This window comes from Ascaphus truei, chromosome 14, assembly GCF_040206685.1.
Source record: "Ascaphus truei isolate aAscTru1 chromosome 14, aAscTru1.hap1, whole genome shotgun sequence".
Taxonomy (NCBI): domain Eukaryota; kingdom Metazoa; phylum Chordata; class Amphibia; order Anura; family Ascaphidae; genus Ascaphus; species Ascaphus truei.
In genome coordinates, this window is record NC_134496.1 from 41847264 (window position 1) to 41857607 (window position 10344).

At 39.5% G+C, this 10344-nt stretch overlaps 1 protein-coding gene across 2 annotated transcripts; it reads right to left on the bottom strand.

Moving 5' to 3' along the window:
* Positions 1 to 3204: 3204 nt before the first annotated feature.
* SLITRK3 (SLIT and NTRK like family member 3) lies at positions 3205 to 9579 on the bottom strand. Of its 2 annotated transcripts, XM_075570612.1 has the most exons (3): positions 8739 to 9579; positions 7680 to 7734; positions 3205 to 7352 (listed from the first exon to the last, which is right to left on the bottom strand). In XM_075570612.1, exon 3 carries the CDS (start codon positions 7331 to 7333, stop codon positions 4679 to 4681), a length of 2655 nt encoding a protein of 884 aa, XP_075426727.1. In that variant the 5' UTR covers positions 7334 to 7352; positions 7680 to 7734; positions 8739 to 9579; the 3' UTR covers positions 3205 to 4678. The 2 variants fall into 2 exon arrangements, with proteins under 2 accessions (XP_075426727.1, XP_075426728.1); XM_075570613.1 differs by lacking the exon at positions 7680 to 7734.
* Between the last annotated feature and the right edge of the window lie 765 nt (positions 9580 to 10344).

Below are 10344 nucleotides of genomic sequence, written 5' to 3' on the forward strand. Positions count from 1 at the left end.
AATGCCATGCTCGTGAGAGTGCTCTGCAAAGTTCACTCCTCTTGTATCGGATAGAGATTGTTCGAACGTCTTTAAATCTGCCTCACAACATTTTTCACTAATTTCTTATTAATGTACTATTGCATTTATGCAAAATGTTACGAACTGTCATATTGCTCAAAATGTTTACCAATTTCCCACATTTTCCCAGATCTATGAGGAAATTGTAGTACAGCTGCAGCGGCCGTTATTCAAACAAATCACGGCGCCGATTTCGTGTGCTCTGCTGTACTCCACGCGGCATGAACGTGGCCAATCGCCCCAGGCACCTACACTTATCGCGATTGCTTTTTTGAATTTCATGGATTCTGTTTCTTTGGGTGCAATGAAATGAATGAATTGCAATGTGTACAGTACTGTGCTACTTTGCTACTGTGTCAATTGAAGGTGTTTAAAAGCCAGAACTCTAAAATGCCATTTTCTGCACTCGCTGCACTCGCGTCTTAGGGCGGTAAGGTTGGAAGACATCCTGCGTCATGACATCGGTATTCCGATGTACACAACGCGTGATTTGTTTGAATAACGGCCGCTGCAGCTGTATATAACGGGTCATGTGCCCTGAATTTAGGGTCAAGTGACCTGCAAACTGAGTTTTTATGTTTGGCAAAAAGAAAAGACTAACTTATACATTTTTGCTGCATTTTGCCCCCAAAAATGACAAATGTCACCCGGTTCACGACTTTCAGCAAAGATGTTGCAGAGAAATATACAAAATATGAGTGATTTATACAGATTATATAGATCATAAGATACTCCCCAGTGCAATAACTGAAAAAATATCATTGTAAATAAGTGACAAGTTATTGATCTGGTAAATATAGCCATTTGCCTGGGTATTTGTTATTGGGTAGGAACTGTTGGTGAGAGAAAGACCAGCTCTAAATTGTTGATTCTTATGGTGAATCAAAGAAAAATGAGAAATATTGTGTCAAACAGAGTAAAAAAAAAAAAATCAATGGATGTAAGTTTTTAATAAGTGTATTGGGAAATATTTCCTATGACATATTAAGCTGCATGTCAGCATTTGTGCAATATAACGCCAACATTCAGCACTAATATTATCATTTATCACGGCCAGTGTCAGTCATATTTATAAAGCTAAGGCTTGTGCATTCAATATTGATTGCTAAAAAAAATATGAACTCTTCACAGTTGAGATAAAGTAGACAGAAAATCCTCTGTCCGCATGTATTCACCGCAAAACCTAAAACATTGTTCACATTAGAAAGCATCAATGAAATATTCTGTGCACCCCCAAAATGAAGCAGCTGATCTCAAAGAATTCCTGATGCATAAAGAAGAAAGAGCTTCCTACGCAGGAAAATAAAACAAAGATTAAGCCAAAAAAGTATCTCCTTTAATACAAAATTTCCATTCTCAAAGAATAAATTTATTTCCACTGAATAAATAGAATTCCTCACCAGCCAGGGGTGAAATAAAGTACCTCTACTGAAGTCAAGACTTTCTTGCGCTCTTTCTTTTTAAAAATAAAATATATAAACATTGTAATGTTTGCATTATACTTTGATATGGATCATGATCACTCGGTTTAAAATGTACACAGCACCAGTAACATTAGGGATTGCACGTAATTGTGTTGTCTGTAAAATAAATACGTCCATGTAATGCATGCGTGAAATTAACTAATTTCTATTATGAGGAGTATCTGGCCTTGCACTTTCATTTTATTTTCAAATACGTGCATGCTTTCTATTTATAGACGTGTCGAATTGAGTCATATAAACACTATACAGTGAATATTGAGTTTATGTAACATAAACAAAGAATGTAGACGCCAACCAATCCAGCCTTTGGATCGTTAGAAATATGCAACGGTACACATCAGATAATTATGGTCAAATGGCTCCGCTCAGGGGCGTGGGTTCTAAGCAGCATATACCTTATACAGTAGAAGCAGCACAGAACTCCCCTATTGTTAAATGTTAGTGTAAGTTTTCTTTGTCTTTATCAAATGGAGTCAGTTGTCAGCTACGGGATTCCATTTAACCATGTGACTCCTGAAGAAGGGTCTACAACCTGTTACATGCCTCTTCAACACTACAGTTGTTTTTTTTTAATCTTAAATGTGTTGGAGAGCTTTGATTTTCTTTACAGAATAATGCGCTGCAAACCCCATAGCTCATAAAGGATTACAAATAAAAGGTAGAAAAAATTGTAAATGAGTATAAAAAATAAGCTACATTTGGGGAGTAGCTTGGAATTTGCAACATAATTACAAACAAAACAGGGCAAAAACAATGAGCTATATATCATATATATATATATATATATATAAAAGCAATAATATTTGAACAAGAAAACATATCATATATCATTAGGGCAGATGATCTTGCAGCAAAGCCAGAACTAACAAGCTGTGATTTTACATTCATTGTTCATTTTTCCATCTTGATGTAAGGCATTAGTGACGTCTGATGGTTTACATTCAATGTACAGTAATGGTTTCATTAGGAACTTATATTAGACAGGAAATGAAGCAGAGGGGAATAAATCCAGGGCTGGCTGCGGTGCTGGGAGACTACACAGCTCCAAAGACCAGGAATGAGCTACTTTTCACATCCAATCTTTAGACTAAAGCTCCCTCTGCTGGTCCCTTGCAGTAATAGACCCTCCCTTGAAGCAGATGCTACAGACGTAGATAACATACCAGATCAGAATCAGGGTTTCTTTGGGTTCAGGCAGCTAATATATCTAGGTATTTACTGAGTTTATTTGTAATTGCCTGTAGATATCTACATAGAGATATATAGGGAGGGGGGAGGGGGGAAGGGGGGGATGGCCGTACATACGAAGTTAGATCCCTCAGCAGAGGGGTAAGTGGTGCACAGTAAAAGTAAGTAACAATGGTAATGGAAGATCCAAAAAGTGATTAAAATGACAGCACAGCACAGTGGGTAGAAATAAAGGAGTTTATTCAACCATCATTCAAAACACAGCCCAGCATTTTGGTCCCCATGTTTGCATGATGGACTGAATAAACTCCTTTTTTTTCTACCCCTTGTGCTGTGCTGGCATTTGAATCACTTCTGGGATCTTCCATTACTGTATGTATGTGTATATGTATATATGTATATACAGTATATGTATGTGTGTGTGTGTGTGTGTGTGTGTGTGTGTGTGTGTGTGTGTGTGTGTGTGTGTGTGTGTGTGTGTGTGTGTGTGTGTGTGTGTGTGTGTGTGTGTGTGTGTGTGTGTGTGTGTGTGTGTATGTGTATATTTTTGTGTGTGAGCATGCTTAAGCTAGATGTGTAAGAAGAGTGCATGTAAAGTATACACTGGCAAAAATGTATAATGACATATTTACTACAGACTACCATGTGCACTATTCCTTGCCAGTGTGGGCCACAATGCTCTGTGGGGGTCCCTATTTAATTAACTGAAAGGGATAGGGCTCTCAAAGTTGGACACACCAAGTAAATATATCTTACCTTGGTCAGTACTAATTTAGTTTCCATAGACTTTTAGCCAATGTTTACTTTAGTCTTTGAGTATTTTTTTTAACCCCTTCACTGCTGGGAAACCTGCAAAGGACTACAATGGACTGCGGTACACAGTATCTCAGCACAAAGGTATCTTCCACAGAGCAGGTGAGGTCTCATCCCATAGTGTTTCATCCCAAAGTGTTGAGCTGATTTCAATGAAATAGTGATCAATGTTATTCGATATGGAGAAGTTCTGACTGTAGACATAAATTAGACTGGGCATAGCTAAATTTTAGCATCAAGCCATTTTTTTTCTGTATATATTTGTATATGTATGTATATATTTTTTTTAATGATTTTATTAGGAAAGCTATACCAGACGCATAATCACTATACATTGATTAAACATTACCTTTACAATTAATATTTACTGAAATTACAGAATAAATATATGCACATTTTGTAAAATCTGTGTATGGGGGGTAGGCTGAGGGCTAAGGGAAGGGGGGGGGGAGAGAGAGAGAAGACATTAAAAGTGCTTCCTACAAAGCTGTTAGTGATACATACCCAGTAGCATTTCTAAAGAAAGTGCAATGAACTGCAGAAAATCTTGGCGTCATCATGAATTCACAAAGATGTTGATCCCTAGGTGTCTTGTGTACATTGATTGCTTTTTCTGCATTAAAATATGTGAGAAATCAAATACACATTGAACAATAAAGGGTTGCAGTAACTCCAGGGTTTTGGTGGTTGGATTGTAGGAGAGATGGATAATCAGTGTTTTGGGTGAGAACATTCGAGCATTACACCCCTCCCCCTGCAGTTTTTAGGCATGCAGCAAACTGCATCAATGTACAGGATCTGTGCCATGGGCGTTTCTTTGTATAAGGAAGCCACAACGCCATCCTATCCCCCCCCCCTCCCCTAGTGAAAAGGTTTAAGTTACTGCCAAAAAAGGACACGTGGAATTATTGATCAGGATCAGTACAAATATCCCCATACCTTACATGGCACAGTAAAGTTTCTTAGTTTCCTATATAAAAAATAATGATTGATAACATTGCTGGCAAAAGTCTGCGAAGGCACTTCAATTAATTATGATTAGAGTATGGCCCTTCCTCCAAAACAATTTGGGGAGCACAACGGTATCATCTCGAATCATGCGTTTTTTTGGGGCGCTATGGAATTCTGCTATATTAGAACCTATAAGTGGTTTTTTCCAGGACTTCGAGGTAATCCGGCTTAGTTTGGAGTTTGGCCCTTAACTCGAGGTATTCACTTTGGGTTGGGTCTGAGAACCCTTTTCCGGCAGAGAAAATAAGGGTTTCTTTTAACCTGGCATCCTGCTGTAAATCAGGGTATTGCATGCCAGGGGGATGTACGTGCAGTTCCTTTAATTTGGGTACTGTGCCATATAGGCAGTCCACAAACCCCACTGTAGGAGCTGGCCTTTCTCTATCCATTACAGCAGGAAAGATCACCCCATTTTCATGAAAACTCGGTAATTCCCCAGACTGATTTACAGTAACTATTGTATTTAGCTGGGAATTTGACACTGCCAAAGTCCACTCTTTCTCTTTTTCTATTAATGTCCTGTAATTTGTGTTGTTTTCCTTGGTCTCTGAAAATTGCTTCCCCATTTCTTCCTCTCTGGGTTTGTAGATGGGGTTGTTGCACATCTGGGTCACTGGATGCGGGATGTAATCATAGACATGGCCGGGGGCCTTCTCAGGGGAGTTGTTCGGTCTGTCTTCAAAGATCCTACATTGCATCTGAATGCCAGTCAGATCCACCTCTTGTCTTTTTCTGAAAGGCAGTTTCTTACGCCTTCTCAGCACGAAAGCAAAAAGGCCCGCAGCCACAAAAACAGCTGAGAAAAACAGGATTAAAAGGCTGAGAATAAGGACAGATAGTGGGATGGCACCCCCTGGTGTGGTAAACACAAACACTGACGAACTTGTGGGCACCATGTTACCAGGCAGAGCAGATGAAGCAACAGCAGCATGCAGCAATTCTGGACACAAAACTTCTATTTCAATTGATTTTAGATCCTTGTTTGTCAGATTTTCAGGAGTTGTACACAACACCTCCCCAACCACTATGACAGAACTAATGGTTTCTATCCACTGCTTCAGTGGAACGATGTCACAGGAGCAATCCCATGGGTTCTGCTTCAGATCAATCTGCACAATGGCATTAAGGTGTTCCAGTACCCCTGTCACTGAAAGGTAAAGGAAATGGTTGTTTCTCAGGTTTAGTCTGGCCAAAGAAGTGCCTGCAAAAGTGTCAGTTGGAAGCGTTCTCAGCAGATTGTCATTAAGAAACAGTAACTTCAGATTTGGCATCAGACTAAAAGCAGCAGGCTGGATTTCCCTTATCATATTATATTCAAAATATAAATAATGCAAACTCTGTAAGCCCCTGAACATGCCAGGCGTCAACCTCTCAATGTCATTTCCATTCAGATACAAACTTTTTAAATTTGGGAGATTAATAAAAGCTCCATCTTGAACATATGCAATACGGTTGTTTCCAAGGTGCAATAAATCCAAAGAAGAGAAATTCCAAAAATCAGACCTGTAGATTTTCTGTATTAGGTTGCCACTCAGGTAGAGTTTCTTAGCATTAAGTGGTCTAGGCAGAAGTTCAGAAATATTATGAAATCCTCTTTCTTTACAATTTACAGTCAATCCCAAATCATTAATATGCAAACTGCATGAACATCCAGTGGGGCATATGATTGGAATGGGTGGTCTTGTCTGGTATCCAGCTATTGGAGGTTGGTTTGGGCCTGGGTAAAGGCCTCGAGGTGTTGGTAGAGGCTTGGGCGCTCTAGGCTGCTTTGTGGTCGTTGGATGTTTATTCGATGTCTTGTATTCCACAGATGAAGCGGTGACATGAAAAGAGGACAACATAGAGGATGGTTTAGTGGGCCATGTATTTTCTTTACTGGATGGTAACTGTGGTATCCCCAAGCTTGCTTCAACTTCACTTTCAGACAACAAGGGACATAGTTTACTTCGTTTTATATCCCTGAGATCCTTGCCATGAAAGTGAAAGGGACTTTCACATGTAATATCTCCCACCAGCACAGTATATGGTATACGCTCCAGCCAACTCTTCAACTGCACAATCTCACAGGTACAGTTCCAAGGATTCTCTGCTAGTTGGATCTCCATGAGGCTTCTTCCAATGTGGTCCAACATGCCTCTGTAAGAAAGGATCTTTAATCGATTTCCACGCAAGTCTAAGTGTGTTAAAGATACAGACTTGAATAAATTTGTTGGAAGCAAGGGGATATGGTTATCGTTTAGAATTAATACTCTCAATTTATTTAAATATCTGAAGGCCCCACTCTCAATCCGCTTAATCACGTTATAATCTGCTTGCAGATATTCCAAGCTCTCCAGACCGATAAAGGTGTCATTTCTAAAAATGTCCAACTTGTTCTCGTGCAAGTATAGCCTCTTCAAAATTTTCATGCCATTAAAAGCTCCTGCCTGGATGTCCTGCAATGCATTGTTCCCAAGATTAATAGACACAGCATTGTTCAGGTGCAGAAAACTGTTGGTGTACAATTTTCTCATAGAATTTCTTTGCAGATAAAGTTTAAAAGGTCTTGACCAGGTTTCTGCAATCTGGCTAATATTTGTAAATCCCTTATTGTCACAATAAATGTGGAAAAGGCTTTCCTTTACTTCACAGTAGCAGGGATCAAAGCAAGGCTCGTCTATTTCCTCTGAATCCTCAATCAAGGGAATTGGCGTAGTCCATGCAAGAGCAATTGTGCTTAAAAGAATTACCCACAACATCCGTCCTTTAAGACGAGTTTCTGCTGGAGATGGTTTCATTGCTGATTAATTAAAAAAGCTGCAAAAGAAGAAAAAAAAACAGAATAACACAGATTTGACATTCTGTCACAATAACATATATTAAAACAGCTATGAGATAAAGTGACAACCTAGCAAAGTCAGGGTACTCTTCTCATTTGACAAATATCAATACAGTTTAGGTTGTTTTCCCATTTTTAAATCAGCAATTATGCAATTCAATTTGGCTCAATCTATTGTATTACATAATTGGCACTTGATAAGCAATTTCTCTCCCCCATGCACCATTTCAACATACATATTGAGTATTGTGTCTTGCATATATACAAGAGAGATTATTATTCTGAACATCTGTCTGCAGTCTTACCTTTTTCACTCATCACAGACAGCAGTAATGATGGAAGAAATATAATCAGCATACTCTAAAAAAAAAAAAAAAAGTCTAGTGTATATCCTCACATTAACAGTATTTTGGCAGCATAAGAATGCAAAAAGAATGCCTACTGTACAACATCAAGTAATACATTTGATCCCGAAGAGTTTTCCTTTTCGACATAATAACAATCTCTTGATTTATTTTTCCTGTAAATATGTCAGTGGGGCCATAACATGTGATTGATTTGTAGATTCCAGGCACACTAGGCAATTAATACAAGAGCTATTTTATACCTGAAATACCCACAAATAGAATGTAGAGAGATGATTAATCTTCCCACACCACATACCCATATGATCTTCAGATCTAAGGGGAAACTGACGGCTAAATGCTGCTGAGTCTGGGTTGATCAGTGATTTAAATGCTCTGCCTGGCTCGGATTGGGAAGACCACAGACCAACCGGTGGATGCATCTCAGAGCTGTTCATGGAGAAAAATACCTATACATTTTACAAAGTGCCCTTTAAAAAGCTTTCCCAACTAACAAAAACACGGGAAGGGATCTTCTACAATCCAATTAAATACATCCAAATGAAGAACATCGCCAAGCCATCTAATCCCACACACACATTATATTTCAGACAGAAATGGATACATTGAAGATGGAACTGATTAAAAAAATAATAATATCCAACGTTAGATATTATGAAGGGACCTGCATAATACTGCATTTCCTGTGTGCCCATAGCACAAAGGTTAAAATGATTGTACTGAAACAAAAGCATCTATTCATTTAAAGATCCCTCAGCTGTTTGCAGATTACATATAAGCAGTAGAAAAAGAAGGCAATGGATAAACACTGCATCCCAGTAAAAAAAAAACATTGCCTGAAATAATGATGAGGCAGAAGGGTTGAGGTTTCTATTGCAGCAGTGTTTCCCTTAGCATCATTTGTAAATAATTTCTGGAACTTCTACCTAATCGGAGATCCCTGACAAATACCTTTCCTGGAAATTGCATAGACAAATCTGATGGAAAATATGTACTTACCAGTTTGCAGGAGAATTGTTTAGTACATCCAGGGGGTGGGTGGGGGGGGGGACAAAAATAATAATAAAAATGCTGAGTTTAAGGATTGCTGGTTCTCCCTCTCTCTGTCTTTCTCTTCCTATTCTGCTCCTACTGAGGCTGAGGCGAAATAGAAAAAAAAATGAGCTAGGGACGTGCTGGGAATGCAATGTGCCTTGTGCTGTGTGCTGCTCTGTGCATGCAGATATAGCACTCAGTCACTACACTCAATGGAGCCAGAAAGGGATCTGCAGCCTCCCTGTCCAGCACTGCCTGCTGCTGATGCTGAGGTCTTTCTCACTCACCCTCTCTTTCCCTCTATCTGTCTCTTTTTCTCACCCCTCTATCCTCCTCCTCCCCCAGTTGTAGGCAACAGATCATTGGGAATTTGACACAAAGCCAACAATCTTCACACTACTGCTTTCATTGTCTTGCCCCCCTGTTTATTCCTTCATCCTCGAGCTCTCCCCGTTTGTTGCCTATCCTTTTTCTCCCCACTTCTCTCCCCCCCTCTTCTCACTGACAGCAGATAATTGGGAGACTCGATCATAGTCAAGAATCTTCACACACTGTTTCTCCCTCTCTGTCTTCACCTCTCTCTCTTTCGCTCTCTCTCTCTCTCTCTCTCTGTGTCTCTCTGTCTCTCTCACCTCTCTCTTTGGCAGAAGATCAAAAGGTTACATCATCCCTAATAATCTCATTTGCTATATTATTTATCTCGTTATCTCCCTCTCTCCATTTCTGCATCTGCAGCAGCTACCTCTCTGTGTAGAACAGTCTTCCCCTCGCATCATGAAAACAAGCTGGAAGGAGGAGAGCAGACCACGGGAGTGGGGGAGAGCTGGGGCTTCTGACGTGAGCATGCTCTGGGAAGCCCATGCATTTTTTTCTCTGTTGGTGGGTGTGTGGGGTATCCCGGGTGATCATCATCATTCTTTCATACTGCATACTGTATGTACAGCTTTATGTAGACCTATGACATAGAGACAGGCAAACGAAATGCTGCTAAGGCTGCAGCCAATTGTATCTTCCAAAGCAAACTAATAAAGCATGAAATCAGACACTACAATTCCCTCTGCATTGACTAAAAATAGACTTTTTTTTAATTTATTTTGAAGATAGTTAGTTTTCTTCAACGGGCTTCCCTAACAAGGAAAACAAGAAGCACTGTACAGTATGTGCTTATTCTTGAAGATGACTACAGCCAAAGCTGCCTTACTGAGAGATCAGATACTATACATGTTTCTCTCTGGCCAATTTGCCTCTCACTTCTAGAAATGCTTTAATCTCCAGTCTGTATAAGCACAGAGAGCTCTTTGGCTTATATTGTATTATTATTATTATTTTTATTATTGTATGACATAGCTTTGCACTGTGCTGGATTTCAAGAGAGGATTGTCTAGGATTTCAATGGAAGATTCGCTCTATGAATATATGTGAGAACATGAGGGGAACAACATGAGTACTTTTCTTTGCTGGTACAGTATTTGGAACAAGAACCCTCTCTGTGGTTTCTTTGCTGCTTTCTAACCCTGACAGAAGATACAATGTGATGGAATAAAGAGCTTTATACAAAACTACAGGCAAC